General features: G+C 39.2%; 1 protein-coding gene across 1 annotated transcript in view; it reads right to left on the bottom strand.

The window, feature by feature from the left end:
- ZC3H12C (zinc finger CCCH-type containing 12C) overlaps positions 1–19,935 on the bottom strand; it is a 39,212-nt gene that overhangs the window by 11,449 nt on the left and 7,828 nt on the right. The window contains exon 2 of the mRNA XM_053936492.1: positions 7,408–8,174. Coding sequence (XP_053792467.1) covers positions 7,408–8,102 — 695 coding nt within the window. The 5' untranslated portion in view covers positions 8,103–8,174. The remainder of the gene's footprint in view (positions 1–7,407; positions 8,175–19,935) is intronic.

The following is a 19,935-nucleotide window of genomic DNA, read 5'->3' as shown; positions in this document are numbered from 1 at the left end:
GTACTTTGGTTCTGTTTGCTGACTATGTTTCACCTACCACTCTCGGTTGCAAGATAAATTACATTCCTTTAGAAATGCCTATTTCTTTTTCATATCATGTATGAATGATTCCTTTTACCATCACTTTTATATTTGGTCTGTTGATAGTTCTAATTTTATTTTTAAATGAAAGAAAATAAAGTAGCATGTTTCCTGAGCAAAAAATCAACAAAGCATTTTTTTTTAAGCTAGGAGAATTAGTAAAAAGTGTAAAACTTCTGATGAGAACACTTTTCATTTTCTCGGTTACCTTCCTAGACCCCAGATTAGATTTCCTAGTGACTGTCTTGGAAAGACTTGTGGTACACATGCTTAAAAGACTACTTAAAATACTTGCAAGACTTCTAGTGTGCTCTAATACAATATCCAAACCAAGAATCAGATTCTGAAAGCTACAGAACACATGCACATTGATGACAAGAGGTGACGTCTACAATAACGTCTGTTGCATACAGGTTTTCTACAACTGAAATCTGGACACATCTACACACCTACTATGCAAAAGCATATTGACTAAAAGCAAGAACAAAACTAAAACACATACCTGCCCATTACAAGTTATTACAGAGTTACCAAATGATTTCCTTCTGTCATATCATGGGAGGAAGAGTGTTTAGTCCATAGCACAGAGAAGAAAACCTGTATCATATCAGTGACTCATAACCCTCGCAGACTGGTTTTGTAACTAGCCCCATCCCTTTTTAATTACTTTTCTTAAGCTCTACCAATTCCCTAATCACAGAAATCATTTGTCCCAAACCATTTCTCATTAACCTGAGCCTTCTATCAGTCCTGCATTTGTTCCCTCTATATATGTATATTTTGATGCTGATATGAAGCAGATAGAACAGGCGCCAAATGTTTGTTTTTTTTTTTTTTTTTTCCATTAGCCAAAATTACTTCAATGCTTTGAGGTGTTTTAAAGAAAAAAAAAACTTGGAAGCTGTCACATATTTCAAGATACCTTTTGCCTGTAGGGCTTCCAATGCTGGAGCACTGTGCAAGTGCAGCAGGTGCTGTCTCCAGCCAGCACTGCATGTGGGTCTCTGTTGGAGCCATCCACGCAGCACTCAACGTCAAAACAGGCAAAGAGAAGCTACACTCAAAGCTGCCAGTAACAAGCTCCTATCCATGTGATTGTTACTTGCTGGAAAAATATTTTTATCTATTCCTTATAGTGACATCTCGAAATAAACTAAAAAATAGATAGATAGTGGTACTGAAAGATGAATGTCTGAATCAAGGTACCAAGATACAACCAACACAATCTGAGGAGAAGCTAATGCAGCTACATTGTTAGTTTGTTAAAATAAATGAGCAATTAAATTGTCACATGAAAACTCAATGTGGCATAGATAAGATAATTGAGCCATCCTTTGGCTGACACAATGTGCAGTTGTGGAGAACCTTCTGTGTCAGTAGGGTATCAGTGAACCTTTTACTGCAGCCCAACGTGCCTCAGGGTTAACACAGGGGACCAAGGCTCAGTTGTCTGAACAGAGATGTCTAACACTGGTTAGACACCGCAGTGACACTTTCTCCAGCTGAATGCCACTCCTGAATGGCACTGGGTGCTCTTCCCATGACTGTCAGGCCTGGGTGTATGTTTCTGGTGCCACCAAGCACCTACAACATCCACATCTGGCAGGATGCCTGGGCATGAAAGCTAGAAAAAAATTGTAAAATATCTGTCTTAAAAGTGGGAATGTGCTTAACTAAAAACCAACTCCCCAGATCAGTATCTTCCTCTTCCTAAACAAAAATTAGTACACCATTTATCTCATGCTGTGTTTTCCTTTGTGCAATGATGCACAATCAAGGACCACTTAAATACACAGGCCAAGGTTTTCCAGAAAGGGAAGCTGAAATGCATCACCTCCATGGCCTGAGAATCCCAAGGGTAAAGTTTTCAGAGGAATCTAATTGACCAAAATAAGATCAATTGATTTCAATCTGCAAATGAAAACAACATTATCAAAGTACTTTGATTCCTTTGCCCATAAACTTCTGAAAGTTGGTGTCTAAAACTAATAATAAAGCAAGTAAAGTAATCAAATAATTTTACATCAGTGTTATCTTCATGTTGCACTCTCTGTAAGCAAAGCAAACTTCTTTTCTGCCAAAAAGTTTTCAGCATAAAGTTTTATATCTATTTGAAACATTCTTTTCACAGTCAGCAAAGGAAGCCTGAAGGCACCCGGGACACCCAGCGAAAACTATCAAGGTCCACAATAGCTCTAGGGGATTATCTAATTTGCTGTTCAACTCTGATTTTAAATTTATATACACAGAAAAATCAGTCTCATCTATAAGAGCATTCTAACAAAAAACCTTGATGTTTAAGGCTTAAACTGTGGGCATCTTTCCTCTTTTGAATAAAGGTTAACTCAACACCAAGAAAGGTAGAATAACAAAACAAGACCAGACTTGAAGTATCCTATAGGAAGCTAAACAGCAATTCTTCAAGTCATAGCTTGCAAAAGCCTCCTTTCTGCTATTCAGTTGAAAGAGGATGTTTTCTTTGCTTTTAAAACTTTAGCCAATTCACATTATTTAGACCATATTGTAGCTTTAAACTTGATATACACAAGATGCATTTGATGACTCATTTACAGTTTAATGCACAAATGACAAGCAGTGTCACATGAAAGTTTAAGGAAAGCTTTCCAAATGTTACCAAAAGGCAGAAAACATGACTGTTGGGTTTTTCTGAATCTACAGTTTGCTAAAACAGCTTGTCTGTAACAGGAGTAGTCACCAGACGACTGGCATACATGTGAGCTCTGGCTTGCCAGAATAAGTTGTTCTGACTCAAGCCTTTTTCTGTGCGGCTCTAAAGAAATTCATGAATCCATCAGTTCATTAGATGCAACCAGTTCCACAGATATGAATATCCAGTCACATAACGAGACATATCCTTCCTCCTTTGTGTCAGACCAAGTTGTTCTCCCAACGACAAAAACATCAGGTTATGTTAACATCTCTAATGGAAAAATAATCCTTTCTGATTCCCCCTGCTCTCTGAATTAGGAAGGTGAATCAACTCATTTTGCAGCCACCCAGTCACTAGATGAGATGCAGATAGGAAAGCATCCCTGGCAGTGGGATAGAGGTAAGCCTAAAAGTAAATCACTCTGTGTCACTCACTGGATGTTTTGTGAAACTACGTCCTTAATTAGTCATGGAATGGAGTCACAGGGTAGCACACTGTTTGATCCTTCCAGAAGAGGACAGCCAGCTCATCCTACTTGAATGATTGGACAATCACTGGACATTGAACCTTCTCCATAAAACTTTCCCTCCCTGTCAAATACATCCTTTAAATGAAAATTAGTAGCTCTTATCTAGAATAATTCTAATAGCAAATGTTATCATCAGGTACGTGCATTACAACAACACGGGAGTAAGAATAAAGATCGCAGTTTAACCATTCCTGTGATAACCTGTGAGAAAGCTTCCAAGAACACCTCTCAAAAGACTATCTACAGTCTTGCTTAGGGCACAGGCCCATTTCCCTTTAGCAGTTCCAGAGTGAACTTGGTCACAACTTGGAAGAGCAAAGAGGAAAGACGAAACTGTGACAAATTACAGCTACCCGTAACATGACCCTGGACAATTACATACAGAAATCTGAAGAAGACTGAACTGCAAGTGGACTCCTAGTCTCCAAGAGTCCAAGAGGCTCCAAGTCTCTCCTGCATGTAAAAGCTGAAATCTTTCCAGTATTTGAAGTGCTTAGTTACCAGTACCTATTTTCTCTAAGGGGAAAGGACAGATCCTGTGGGCAAACAACTGGCTGCACAACTGGCATCAGCAGCTGAGACTCAGCTTTTACATACATGGGACGGGCTTTCCTAATCAAGGACTAATTTCTAGGAAAAGGTGGGATGGACTGGACCAACCAGCCAGTTGTCAAAGATGCTTTTGTTCTGATCAACACAGCAAGGCATCAGTAATCCATGAAGTTTCTGGAGTGCTTTTGCAGTAACATCTTGACATGGGTGACTGAGTACCTAACAAGTGCGCCAGCTGGGCTTCAGAAACAAGGGAGAAGGAGACAGATGGGAAGGTCAGGGGCAGCCTTTGCTGCAGTGACCATGAGAGGCAGATCCTGTGAAAAAAGAGCAAGGCAAAATCAGAATTATGAGATCAGAATTCTGGAGAGCAGATTTTGGCCTACTGAGGAGAATCCCATGCAGAGAAGAGTGCACAGGAGAGATGGTGGATTTTTCAAGGATCACCCATGCCAAGCTCAAGATTGGCCCACAGTAATATGCAGGAGGTTGGGCAAAAGTAACAGGACAAGACTTTCCCTCAGATGACTTTTGGGAACACTGAAATGGGATATTGCCAGGCTGCTGGGCCCTGATGGGTGTTACGGGAGCTGGCTAATGACATCGTATGGCCTCTCTTGGCAATATTTGAAAGGTTGTGGTAATTGGGGATATTCCTAATGTCTAGAAAAGGGCAAATATCCCTTCCATTTTAAAGGGGGGAAAGAAGGGTAATTTAGGGACCTATAAAGCTGGTCAGCCTCACCCTGATCCCTGCAAAGGTGATAGAGCAAATCATCCTGTAAACCATTTCTGTATGAAATGACTGGATGAAGATGACTGGGAACAGTCAGCATGGATTTATGAAGAAGAAATATGCTTGAGCAGCCTTACAGCCTTCTATGGTGAGATGACTTGTTCAGTGGATGAGGAGAGCAGTGGACACACTGTTTATTGTGGCTTTAACAAAGCTTCTGACAGCTTTGTTCTTGTAGCAGCCTTCTCTTATCACAGCCTCACTGACAAACTAGGGAAGCAGGAGCAAGGTTAGAGCAGAGATGGACTGAAATCTGTCTGAACCGCTGTGCTCAAAGGTGATTAGTGGCATAAAGTCCAGTTGAAAGTCAATCAGTATCTGTGTACTCCAGGGGCTGACACCGGGAGCTTAACATCTTCATAATGACCTAGATAGTAGAACAGAGTCCATGCTCAGCAAGTTTGCAGAGGATGCTGAGCTGGGAGGAGAACACCAGATGGGTGTACTCTCATTCAGAGGGACCCTGGTCAGGGTAGAGCAACAGGCCAACATCTACTTCAGCAAATCCAACAGAGGGAAATGCCAATCCTTCAGCTGCTTAAGTCTAACACTAATCATCACTACAGGCTAGGAGCTGATCACCACCAGGAAAGCAACTCTGAAGTGAAGGACATTGGGGTTCTGGTGAACACCAAGCTGATCATGAGGCACCAATGTGCATTTGCAGCACAGAAGGCCAACAGCCTCCTGGGCTGCATTAGGAAAAGCACTGCCAGTAGGTTGAGGGAGGGGATCCTTCTCTACTCATGCATATGGAGTGCTGGGCTCAGTTCTGGGCTCCTCTGTACAAGACAGACAAAGACAACACTGGAGAAAGGCCAGTGAAGCACAACAAAATTAATCAAGGGACTGGAGCACCTTTCATACAAGAATGAGGAGCTGAGAGATCTAGGACTGTGTAGCTTAGAGAGGAGAAGGCTTGGGAAGATATCATCCATGTGGCTAAATACCTGATGGGAAAAAATAAAGGGAACAGGAACTGATTTCTCACTGGTGTCCAGTGACAGAACAAGAGGCAATGGGCACAAACCAGAACATAAGAAATGTTGCTTTAACATAAAATAAGGAAAACTTTCTTACAATAAGGGCACTCAAACACTGGCCCAGAGAATACATCCGAGTCTCCATCTCCTCAGACACATTTAAAATTCAGCTGGACATGGCCTTGAAATGACACAGCTCTGTGTACGGATCTCCAAAGGCCCCTTCCAAATAGAATGATTCTGTGATTACATTTGGTAGAAAACAAGTAAAGACCTGTTAATTTGATTCTTGGATACAGAACGACCATTTTGTGAATAGATTTAATCTATTTATTAAGATCCTGCAGTATGTATCACATACATTCATAGTTGGTTCATTTGATGCAGGTGGTCAAGAAAGTAAATTTAACATAGGAAGGCAGATCCTAAATATTTATGCTAATAGCTGAATAAACATAAAGGAAAAATTACAGATTTGGAGCTAATTCTGGAATGTGTTCAGTAGTTTGTAGGAGAAGTTGAACCTAAGAGTCCACCCACCAAGTCTGACCTGTGCTAACTAGCTAACACACAACCATTTTTGGATATATGTGAAATACAATAAAAACCCATTTTAGAAGTCACCGTATAACTTCTTGGTTGAGTGCCACAATCATGTTTGTTCAACTGGACGTGCCTCCTCTACAGCTCAAGTTGAACCAAAAGATAAGGAATGACACATCCAGCAGAAAAAACTCACAGGAATATACCATATTAAAAAAGTAATATCCTTGCCTTATGTGCTAACTCTTCTACTTAAAAAAACCAAAACCCATCACATTGGCATAAATAAGTGGTATATTTAAATTTCATTTTAAAAAACTTCATTTAAAGGGAATTGACTTGATTAGAAGCTAAAAAATAGTCCCATGGAAATGCCAGGTTGTTTTTTTTTTTTTTTTTTTAGCCCAGGAAAGTCTTGCATTAACTTTTATTCCTAAAGTAATGAAAACCATATCAAATCATCAGAAAACTAAAATTGACCTCCTAAACCTTGCTGTTAGTAATCAGATAATCTTTATGACTTACTGAAACAGTTAGCAATCAATTTATCATTTAATCATTTATATTGCCATAAAAACCTAATCTCTCAGCACAGCTCTCTGCCATTTCCTTCTCTCTTTAATCACCGATCTCGCCTTCACAGGCAGGTTTCTCGTTATGCACCCAGATGACTGGGTAAGGATCAGTGAACACTGCAGGTAAATGTGCTATCTGTGGGCATATCAGTGAAAGTCGTCTTTCACACACTAATCTCAGTAATTAATGGCCATAAAACCTAACTCCAAGACTGATAACCAAGACCAATGCTATGGGCAGATCAGTTCTCACAGATTAGTCAACTAAGAAGTATCCCTTAAGCTGCTTAATTCTACATCACTATTTTATAATCTTAAGGAATTTTACATTTGCTGTACCTTTCTGTACATAACTCCATCCAGCAATTGCCTGTAGCAATGCTGACTACCAAAAATTAAGGACTAGAGTGGTAGTGAGAAGGAGAGATTTGCTATCTGCCTACAAAGGGACAATGGCACTAACCTCTGGTTGTTCCAACAGTGAGTAGTACACCACTGTAGTCCTATAGACCTGTAGCCTGATTGCAATATCAGCATACAGTGTGGTTGACAAAGACACTTAAAAGAGACCCTGCATACAGTTTAAGGCAGTCACACCAAACATCACTGCTTGAACGGTGGGCAAGAACCTTCTGTTTCCATTTAAATAGCAAAGCAAAACCTTCATCGTCACATACCTCATTGCAACATTGCTGCCATCAATAACTATTGGCCTCAGGTTGTCTCCATCCTCTGTCACATCCTCCTGCAGTGGAGACTCTGACCTCTGAGACTCTATGGAAGACGCTTCACGCATTACACTAGTGTTAGCATTAGTTACAGTCTGATCAGTCTCAGTTTTATTCCCAAGTTTGACAAGTTCTCCCAAAATATCATTTATTAAAGCATCAGTACCAAGTTTATTTAGTACAAGTTGAACCTGCTCTTCAGAGTAACCCAACTTAAGTGCAAATTCCAGTTTGGTTTGATATTCTTTCACCACATCAGGAGGCTTTTTGACTTCCTTAGGTACTATCTGAGCCTCTTCTATCCTAAAGTCTTGCAAGATTTCATTTCTTTTTAGTATATGTGGCTCTAAGCAAGGAGATCGGCACAGCTGTTGATGAGTCTTAGGCAATAAATGTGACTCCGATGCAGAATTATTCAGTCTCTCTGAATCATTATCAGAATTTGTGCTTTCTTCAGAGTCACAGCTGGAGCTTCCAGGAGTCTCTTCAGATGTCTCCTTTTCTCTGTCTTCTTTCCTAGAATTAACCTTATCCATCGTTGGCTTCTCCGCCATCGACCAAGGTACAATTGCATTTATCTCTGTGCCAGTGCTCCCCACATAAAGGTGGCCTAAGTCATGCCCCAGATGATCCTTCAAGCCCATGAAGCTGCTGCATGCACTTGACTCCACTTTGCTGTTTTTCTTGTATTCCTGAATATAAAGTGTTCCGTATTCCTAAAGAGAAAACAAAAACGTTGCAACTGGTTACATGCATTATTTGTTTTCTATTTTCTTGCTGCTTCCTCAGAACTGCATTTATTCTCTTGCAGCTGAGAAATAGAACTTCTTTCTTTTTTTAAACATGGAAGGCTTTTTGTGGAAAAAACTCCTCCTGAGGAATATCTATAGCTAACTAACCACCTGTCTTCTGAATGCATCAAATATTTTTACTTATACATTTCTAGAAAAGGATTTATGACAGAATATGATACCAAAGACTCCAACTTTACCTACTGTAACGTAGAGACAGGAGTAAAGTAATTATTTAAAAAAAATGAGATATTTCTTCTAGCATAAGACTATGCTGTAACAATAAAAAAAAAGTGACTATAAAATACACTAGAAAAGGTTTTCAAACAAAATACCTTACAGTATGTTGAACAGAAAGAAATTAGCATAGTGCTAGATTCTCTGGCTTATTAGTAACAGAAAACATGATTAAATAAAAACTTATTGGCCCTGAAAGACACTATCAGCTCAACTGAATACACTGAAACTATTTTTGAATTCCCTTATAAAGTGATAATTAAGTCAAGAAAGACTAATTGCTCTCAACAGAGTGTTGTATTACTAACACATACAGCATTTAGGGACGTGGATTGATCTAATGGCCAATAAAGCCAGTGGAAGTCTTTGCACTAATTCCAACAGACCATTCATCAAGCCAACAAGGCAACAAAATTATAAGCTGCTTTCAGCTCCTGCACTAGATTTGTGCAAGCCTTTTGATAAATCAGAACTATACATGTATAGATATGAGCCATTTAGGAAGAATGGAAGAAAAATGTTGCCATTTTCAGGACTTCATATACTTGCCATATCAGATTTTCTTGAGGAATTTTGCATAGCAGTAGTTAGTTACAGAAGTTAGTTACCCGTTTCATCAGAAACATTACTTCAACAACCTACATTTAAAGGGAGATTGCTACCTCTTTCCCTTACTTTATTCTTTGAAACAGCAATCTTTGCTAAATGCTTCAATAAGGAAAATAAAACATAAATTATTTCTTATAAATAAAAATGGACCATATGGACCAATTGTACTGCAAGGTTATCATGAAAAAGAATAATTTAAATTAAGGAAAGACTATGAAACAAAGAGTTCTTTCACACTTCTATCTTGTAAGGCAGAATATAAAGCAAGATATAGAGACAAAGGACTTCACTTGGACTTAAAATTTCTGTCAGCAAATACATTAACTCTCCCATCCCCTTACAGGTGAGCATTTAAGACTGTATTTTTAAAATACAGTGTGCTTTCCTCTTCTTGCAATAAATATTTGAGAGAGTGCACCAGAGAAATTAATCCAGGTTTAAGATTAGAGAGAATCAAACAATCAATCCAATCTATGGCTCAATAAAAGGCAGGGAGTGCCAAGACATTACCATTGTGGTAGAGTGTTCTGGTTATGGGGCACAAAAATCTTACTTTACCCAAACAGTTCTAGCTAACATAAATAAATCTTGTCTATCATCAGTGCTTTCATCTCCAACACCTTAATCCCAGCAAGACTGATATGGAAGAAAAGAAAAGAAAGTTTCATTTAGATCTTATCTTGTTGCAAGGCAGTAGGGCTGTAATTCTCATGCATTAATGAATTAATGAATATTGCCTTCTCTGAACAAAAAGCTTTAGGATTTCAAGAAACCCAGAGATTAAACACAACAGGAATTTAGGAAATGGACCTTTTCACATGGTGATTTATTAACTAAAATAATACACTTGATAGCACAGAGGTAGTAACAAATCACAATTTTCCAAAAAAAAAGATACAGTTAAAAAACCAACACTGTGGCCTTCTCAGAACTGACACACACACACATACAAAAATTAAAACAAATCGCAAACAAGCAGCCCCTATTGGAAGCCAGGCTGCCTAGCAACCAGCCTCTAGTTGCTAGGATGCGCTCCTTTAACATACCATCATGAATACTAGCACAGCCAAAGAATAATTTGGTATGAACAAAAGCCCATGAAAGAGAGCGGGACTTAAGTGCGTCTGGTTTCCCCTAGGAGAACAATGCAGCTGCCAAACCAATCTGGAAGCCCCGACATCATTGTTCCACCAACCCCACAATCTGCTCTGACTCGAGGAAGTCTAGTTAATGGGCAATACTTTTAAGCTGGACTGAAAAGTTGAGCTGGCTCATGTACTGCTGCTGCAGAATACAGGGAGATAATGGGTCACTGCCTAAATCCATGTACTGTGAAATGTCATTTTCGTATTGAACTAAAAGTGAAGGGAGGGTTTTTTTTTGGAAGGGGGGGAAGAAGAGTTTGCATATTAACAGCATCAAATACCAAAAGCCTGAAGTGCATAGATTAGAAAGAGGATTTTTTTTTTTTTTTAGCGTTAGTTAAAGTAATACTTAAGTCATTCTTCAATCACTTCTTTCTTGAAGTTTGAGTGCTTTACAGCAACTACAATCATAACACCCTCCAGTGCGATTCAAAGAAGTCACTAGCATATGAATGTGTCTGAAGATCAGGCATTATATGAAACGTACTTTAGATGATTTGCACATCAACTGTATATGAAAAATGACCATAGCCTGAGCTTGGTCCATTGTTAGAAATATATACATAATCAGCCTCACATCTATCTGCTTCAATTTTCCTGTCAATCTCCATCATGCTTCAATATGTAATTGCTTGTTTTGCAATGAACTCCACTGTTTTTCAGAAACTACTTAAGGAACAGAGTAATAAAAGCAGCAGCTTTAACACATCCCACAGATAATATATAGTCATTATATTATTGCTTTAAAAGAGTAGTTAAAATTGTTATTTGTACTGTAAATCCAAAGCTAAATATTTCTGAAATAGTTTTACATAAGCAGTACACTATTCCTGGCATTTGCCCTAAACCCTGCATGCAAAATGCATTTATTTTCAAACAAATTTTTACAATGCCTGGAAACTTTGCATATCGTATTTGTGGTCAGTAGCACGTCTTAGAAACATTACACTTCGGAGATCCAATCATGATGTCCTTTATGAGATTCACTGACTAGAACCATGAAAATCAGATGTCACTGTTGAATGCTGCTGATTATTTTGTCTGGGTTTGTTTAGTGAAGAGCAACATGCCAGGCAGTCAATTTGAATTCCAAATAATTTGTATTCCAAATAAACGCCAGTGTACCTATATACAGGACAACGAAGCTCATGAAAACCAGAAAAGGTCACACTTACCTAAGGAGCAACAGCAGCTAAGAATTCCTTTATTCACAAGGAGCTTTTATTACACACATATGGTTTTAAAATATGCTGACTGATACAATGCAATATAGCTAAGAAAAGCATCTACTATGAAGTCTGACTCAAATGAAAGATAAACAAACAAAAATAATCCAAAAAATTCCAGTCATGAAAGTCTTCACCTTTTGGTTATGCTCACCACAGCTCAGTAAAAGATTGGTATTTATGAAAAGGTTAATAAAATGGGTAACTCCCAATTTAGACAAACCTATGATAACAAAAGTTTTAAACTGTAGCCTGCTTGAAACTACAGTACCTCACACTGTGTTCACTGTTAAAGGCTTAAAGTACTGTACATACATTTATCAGGTATAAATATAATAATCCAGATGAGCACTTCATTGCAGAAGTATAATCTTTTACAATTTCTTAGAAGTTGCCACTATTTTCGACTAACCATTAACAACAACCAGCCCATCGATTCACCTCCACACAAAACAGAAATATCTCTCAAAGGGATGTGGGCTAGTAGATCACCTAATCTTTTACTGTGTATTCAGAATATTTTCCACTTACAGTTGAGCATAAAATAAATAATTTAATGCAAAATTACTTCACAGAGGAAAATAAGAGAGTAAAGTAGTGTCATGTGGCACAGTATAACAGCAAATGTGTATTCTCAAAAGACCATCAACAAGTTTCTGAAGATACAGTCTACAAGGAAAGAGTTCAACATGTTTTCAAAGACGTAGACTTTTTCTAAGCCTCCTAAACACAACATGTAAAATATTGAAATAATTTTGTTGAAACACTCACTGCTTGTCACAAACAGAAGTGCAGAGTTGATCAGAAAAAAGAAGAACGTATCCATTATCCAAATGATAAAGATACTGCAACAATGCAAATAAAATAATGAATATGTAATAAATACCTACTGCTGTAGTTTCTATGTATTTAATTACCATTGTATTTGAGCGAAGTGCTGTTGTCTGCATCATTCTATCCAACAAAGGAGGGATGTCCCAATGAACAGATTGGTTAATGCTCTGGGGCAACAGATGTCTACTGGAACTGCAGGAGACCAGCAACTGGTGGCCTGCCCATCTTCTGAAAACTTTCAATAGACTCATGCATATGTTCACACAATAGGGCATGTGGTAGAAATGCAAACCTCTTTTTAACCCTTTTATATGCTCTCTTTCCCTCTCAACTGATATATGAAGGTCTTTGTTTTGGACTTTTTTTTTCTACAGGATCCTTGAAACATAGGCTCATGGAGTACACAGTGTTTGTTCTTCAGCCTAACATCTGAACTCAAAATACAAAACAAACCAGATTAGAAACTTTATAAAAGCAGCCGGACTACATCTGACATACTGATAACTGGTTTTAAAAACTCAAAACCTTTGACTGTAACACATTCCCATCTGAGATCACCCTAATGCTCAATCTTACACATCAGTATCTTCAGATAGCCTATAATGGAGCTCTTCCTACTTCCGCAAACATGGTAAATTTCACCCAAGGTGTAGTATAATGGAAAAGGTGTTTAATTCTGTTTTTCTTTAGAGCTTTTTCTACTAGTCACAATTTAAATAACAGCTTGTTTGCAAAAAAGCGTAAATACCTGTAACTTAGAAGTTGAAACCTCTCCTTCTCCCCAGTGGGCTAGAGAATTTGTTCTGTTGATGGCTACTCCTACCATTTTCAAATTCTGGGAAATGCACCATTACTGATGCTTTCAAAAGTTCCTTAATAGAATGCAGCGTGAGTCAATGCTCTTTAATATACTTAATCTTAGCACCTAACTCTTTTTCTATCCCTCTTTTTCCAAGAGACACCCAAAGTGTGCAAATCTCAGCCGACACACAGGCTAGCTCGTTGTCCAAACGCAAACTGATAACGCTTCAACACCAGAAAGGTGAACCATCCCGTTTGTGCAGAGAGAAGCCCCTATACTTACGTTGGCTGGAAAACACACAGACATTGGTTTCTCTTAGCTGTTCCAGAAGCAACTCCTTAACACGATTTCAGCTGCAGACTTCAGGCAAGCAAGCAGAACAATGAATGGACGAACAGATGGACCCGCGATGTCTTTGCTTAACCTACTACTGAGCGGCTGTGGAGCCAATCACGGCCGGCAGAGCTCACAATTAGTTGGCCGGGCAGATGCAAGGCAACCTCCCCATCCTGCATCAGGTTCCGAGGTTTCTAAGATAAGCAAGTTGATGTCATTCTCAGGGTCTGCCCCGGGCAGCATGTGTATTAACGAGGGGTGTGCAGCAACAATAGGCCATACAAAAGAGACTAGCAGGCAGCTGCTGTATGAGAGCCAGAGTCATTAGGGAGCAGGCTGCCAACAAGAAACACCTGGCTTGGGCAGACTTCAGCTTCTCCTCATTGTTTCTAATTCATGAAACAAAGAAAAGAATTATTTTTTAAGTAGTAAAAATTGTGAGTTTCTGTTAAAATGTATCAGTCTGAAGGAATATAACCCCTTCTATTATGGAAACAGAATGTTCTTTGTCAAGAAAAATATTAAAGAAAAATAAATCTATCAGGAGCTATTGTAGTCCCCTTTTCTTGTTAGCAAAATTAATCATAGTGGTATAAAGCACAAGGAGGTATGAAAGGAGCCCACACTAAACACTGAAATGCATTCAGAAACTGCTTTCTGAATTTTCTGACACTTTTCTACATTAGACAATAATTGCAATAAGCTTGCATTTACACACAACTCTAAGAGTAGTTGTGAGTAATTTCAATGGAGTGGTGAAAGCGTTTAAAACTACATAATATTAATATATGGAATAATGGATATTTTTAAGCAGCTGAAACATAAGAGCACTTGATAGAAAGGAACTACAAACCACTCTTTTGTTCTGGAGTCCCTCATATTTGTTTACAACACAACTCCTTTCCTCTTTTACTTTTTCACAGATCTGTTCTAGATGCCAAGATCTTTCCATCTCTTCTCGATGACAGAATATTTGAACAGAAGTCTAGAGCTAGGCTATAGCCAGCTCTTTATTGTTTTTATTTTCAATTGAAGTAATCCACATAGAAACACAAACTCCAGTCCACATCTCCCCTCACTGCCCAACATTTCTGTTGCCCAACACAGACATTTAGCAACATACTTGTGGCAAGGTTTGATGCTTGATTAAAAAAGGTGGTGCACTGTGGGCTTTCAAATAACAATTTGCCACTGCTGATAACTTCAACTGAAGACAAATCAAAATAGAGAAGGAAGAGATTGTGCATTTGCAAATGTTCATCTGAATGACTACTAGAAAAGCATATTTACTGAACTTCAGCATCATTACAAGACTAAAAGCAATAATGAGAAACACACAGGCAGCTGTCCTTCTCTGCTTGTGAGGACAGGCAAACTGCTGGGAAATATGTACTGTGATTTAACAGAAGAGAAGAATGAGAATAGGTTTGTTAGAACTGTTTCGAGTAATTTTCTAAGCTTTATGCGGATACTAAAGCAATTCAACACAGTAAATGAAATTACATACTGTCATGCTATTACACTGATGCACTTATCAGGTGCCCAGATATTAAACTTTAAAGAAGAAACTCCAACCATAGTTTCTCCACACTGTCCATTAAACACCCCTAAAAACAGCTACTAACACCACAATTTTGGAGCTTTTAAGTCAGAGACAGGAGGAGACACCACACTAATTTCTGCCACTGTGAACACAAAGACTGAGAGAAAGCTACCTACAAGCACAGTGGGATGCCTGATCCCCAGCACTGGATTAAGCCTCTTTGCAAACAGCAAATAAAAGCAGTGATCTGAAAAAGCTAATCAGTCCCTGCTGTGGTATTTAGACTACCTCAGTTGCCGGTATTGGATAACGTTAAGCATATTAAAACTTCTGTAGGCAAAACTGGAAGCCAGTCCAGTTTACCTATGTCCAAGAACTGCACTTAAATGCAAACAGGATCACTTGGCTAGTCACTTGTTATCTCCCTGATTAGAGCCAGGCATTTCTTTTGCAATACAGAGATGCTTACTTTGCAGAGACACATATATACACATATATACCCTTTATATACATCTATAAAAGAGAATTCTGTGGCAGAGAAGTGCTGTACTTATGGTTCTACAACTACAGCTAGTGCAAGTGTATTACCCGGCTTAGAAAACTGCCTTAAAAATAATGCTGCAAGAAGTTCACTTGCAAAGACCTCCCCCCTCTACCTCTTCTACGGTAACAGTATCACCCTGCTTGGTGTACCCCCAGACTCTCCACATGCCAAGTGCATGTCTTCAGGGAACCAGGGAACTTTAGTTGCAGATTAAAGTTCATACAAACACCATGCTGCAGCACTATGACCAAAATGAGAATGGATATAATCTGAAGACTTACATTATATTGTTAAATTTACAGAAAATATTCTAGTAAGCTATAGTTGGGTGAATTAAGAAGACATTTTCTAATTCTATCTTGTGCACAACATCAGTTACTTAAACCAGCTTCCTCTTCTGGAAGCATCTTCTCAGCTCTTCCCTAAAAGAAGTTGGGTTGTTGAAGGTTTACAAGGAGTCAGATCATCCTATGAAATCATGCTTGTGATGACAGAAAAGCATTCATATTAAGGCTTATCAAGTACACGAGGCTTCTTTGTGGGAATGATGAGCTCACCAAAGACACCTTAGTAGGAAACAGTGAGGCTCTGCCATCACATCTGTGAAAGGTTGTAAGAGCATCACCAGAAAGTACAAAGCAGGCACAAGGCACACAGCACAAAAGGACAAAGCAAGTTCTACTTCTTGTGCTAAAACCTCCAAATCCAATAACGAGTTCAACAGCTTCCTATTGCAACACTCAAAATACAAAGAGGTAGTAAATTAAATCCAGACACAGCAAATGCAACAGCTCCTTCAAATTTCTGGTCTTGCAAGATGAGTAAGCTATAAAATCCTGTATTTGTGGCTGCTAGGTATGGGACATTTTGTACAGTGCTTATCGGGTCCTTAGTGCCACTTGATTAAACAGCAGGCCAGCATAAAATCCTGAATTGCCTGGAGGTGATGGGATGCTGCAGAGAGACACAGACCAGGGTGTCTCTTGGTTTGGGTGAGGGGTGGGAAAGAGAGCATCCCCTTTTATCCTCCCCCCGTCACCACTGCCCAGTGTGGTGTGAAAAGCACGCATGCAAGGACCAGAGAGACCAAAGGGGGGAGAGCTGGAGCAGCTGGGAAATTCAGACAACAGAGGCTGAAGATATTAGGGAAGCACTACTATCAGGCAGAAAAAAAACCTTAAAAAAAAAACCCCAAAAATCTGCTAGACAAATCTTGTTGTTTCAAACACATTGAAAAAAAAGCCTAATTGAAAAAGGAATTATTTTATGAAAGCATACATAAAATATAGAAGCATACATAAAATTGGCTGTCAGTCCAGTGGTATTATTGCAGCAATTAGAAAGGCAATTTGTCCCATTAATGTGTTTAATTATCTTTTATTTTACAACTTTTTGCTAAGTCTCCTTTATTAAATGATGCCTTTGCAAGAACACACTGCACAAGTAAAATAAATCATGTACCACTGCATTTATGAAATAGAAATTAAGATTATAGGCTACAGACAAAACTCAGCCCAAAAAAAAGTGAAAAACTTATGTTTACTGTTGGACTTGGGAGCTGCAAGGCAAATGCTTATCCTTAAAATTACAAGGTGGCAATAAAAAAAAAATATTCTTTTCAAGTTATACAAAGAGATAGACTATCTTAAGTAGAACACTTGAAAGAAGTTCACCTGGTTTTGAGGAGTGGTAAGTGGTGCTCCAGACTGGATCTACTCACAGTCAAAACCAGACAAAAAACCAGCAGTCTACAGCCATACAAAGGAATTAAATGATCTGTAAGGAGTACCTAGAATTCAGAAAAAGAACTGATATTATGATAAAGATGAGTAATGTTTTGCCTAGAGAATAACTAACCTTTCAAAACCACCATATTTTAAAATAAGGTTCAACTGTATTTTCAAATGCAGTGCAATTGCTCTGTAGAAAAATATGCACTTTCAAATGCATTAAAACAAAGTGGTGAAGAGTTCTTTCACTCTTTGAAAAAAAGACTCCTCTATCTCTAGTTATCCTTAAAATTAAAAAAGCAGAGATGCATTTTCCAGCAGGGCGTCATCTGAAAAGAAAGTCAGAATGTCTAAGTTTCTGGTATAATCCCATTATATCATCAGTATATTGGCTGCATGCAAGACCTGAGCAAACCATTGCAACATTTATCAGGATGTCCTCTGAGGTTTTGAAGAGAAGCAGAAAACCCCAAGTGTTATCATAAGTAGTGATTACTTTTTTGCTAATCACGGGTAAAACAGATCCAGTCTTCACTTTTCTGTTGGTAGACAAAGCCAGTGACCATAAGCTGCTCATCACAACATGACAAGGCACCTGCCTGCAGCTGCACAGTTTGCCTACGTGACGAGCCCAAGAGGCCTGAGCCACACCAGCCAACTACAGAAAGCATAAAGCAGCATTCTGCGACACTAAAAAACACTGGTGTCACCCCTCACTACCACACTGAGATGTAGCACCTGAAATGAAATACATTTGCTGAAGCAGATTTTAATTTTAAAATGAAATAGTTTTGATCATGTGACAAAAACCCTCCACTGTTTACCTAAGATGATGATGATTTCCTCAGTACTGTAACTTACAGATATTCACTGTAGGCATGGATTCCTAAGCTGTGCTCCTTCCGCAACATCACAGAATCGCTGAAGTTGGAAGAGATCTCTGTAGGACATGAGGTCCAATTTCCCTGCTCCAGCAGGGCTACCAAGAGCCAGACGCTGGACCCTGTCCGGATAGCATCTGAGCACCTCCAAGAATGGAGACTCCACAAGCTCCCTGGGCAGCTGTCAGTGCTTGGTCATCTTCACAGAAAAAGTGCATTTCCTAATGTTCAGAAGGAATAGTCTGAGCCCACTGCTTCTGGTCCTGTCCATGGGCACCTCTGAAAAGAGTCTGGTTCTATCTGCTTTGCACACACCCATCAGGGTGTGTATGCACTGATTTTTATCACAAGTCTCTTCTCCAGGCAGAACAGCCCCAGCTCTCTCAGCCTTCCCTCCTAGAGGAAATGCTCCAGTCCCTTCATCAACTTTCCGGCCCTTTATTAGACTCACTCCAGTAACTCCATGTCTCCTACTGGAAGGCTCAGATTTATCTCATCAGTGCCAAGCAGAGGGGAAGGATCACCTCCCTTGCCCTGCTGCCCAACCCCTCCTAACACAACCAGGCCACTGCTGACTGCCTCCAGCACAATGCCATTTCCCATCTTTAAGCGGATGCTCCAGCTCAAATGTGGTTAAACCCCAGCACAAACATACGAGGTACTGTAACCACACCTGCACAAGCACACCAGGGCATGCACACAGATGGACAATCCCAGAAGTCTTGTTTCTGAGGGCAGTAAGTCACATGGCCAGAAATTCCTGGGCTTTTTTTTGGGAATAGACACAAAGCCCTACTGGAAAGTATTCAGGGGTTTGCAAGCCAGAAAGCACTGAAACCCCCTTCTATGCACTAAGGTGGCTGTTGGGCAGCTGCTCTCATCAACACCATCTCATAAACTTCAAGTGTGAAACACACTGTCCATTTCTGCAACAAATGGGGGAACAATGCTTACTTTAAGACTGTAACTGTTTAATTTATTTTTTAGTTTTATTATTTATGAATTGAAGGAGACACTGAGCTACAAAGCATTCAAGGGGAAAAAAAAGTTTCCACCAAGACATACATGTTAGATTTGATCTCCTCCCACTTCCAGAGAGAGTCACGTTGCCTGGATGCTTTCTGAGCATGAAAATTCAAACTGTCTAATTAACTTCCCCTTTGACAATATGTGGTGGCCAGACAATGCCTAGAACTGTACAAAGTGTACATCATGCTTAGCAAAGTACTTTTATTCAAATTTTTCTGTCAGAAGAAAATCCTCTTACAAAACTAACACAGTTATGTGAAAAAAAAAAAAAAGTATTCTCTTCACTTAAATACACTTAGCTAGTCAACTTAATATCTTTTATCTGTGCCACAGACTATTGTTAAGAGTTTGAAAGGTTTGTCAGAGGAAAATAGGCCTCTCAAACTGTCTAGAGACATGGCCAGGTTGTGTTTCAGGCCATGTTGCTGGCAATAGAGCCCCATAATCTCCAGGGTTCCTGGACACAGTTCAAGGTGTTGGTTGGACTCTGTGTCGAACTAAATGGCATCACAGTGTTATGCTTATTTGAGACACAATTCCTATGCCTGTACCACATGGCTGCAGTTGTCTTTTTGGCCTGGAGCCTTCTGCGAGAGAGCTGCCAGCGGTGGATTTTCTGCACGACTTTCAGCCTTGCCATTCACTCTTTACTGGGATGGAAGAGTCAGAGAACATGTTAAGGTTCAATTTTTTTACCTGGATTTAGTAAGCTAAGAATCAGAAAAGACAGAGATGATCATGTGGTTTGTTGAGACACACTTAGCACGTAA

The sequence above is a fragment of the Vidua chalybeata genome, chromosome 2 (genome assembly GCF_026979565.1).
Source record: "Vidua chalybeata isolate OUT-0048 chromosome 2, bVidCha1 merged haplotype, whole genome shotgun sequence".
In the NCBI taxonomy this organism is placed as follows: Eukaryota; Metazoa; Chordata; class Aves; order Passeriformes; family Viduidae; genus Vidua; species Vidua chalybeata.
Note: the sequence above shows the minus strand (reverse complement) of the source record. Positions and strands in the feature narration are given on the sequence as shown.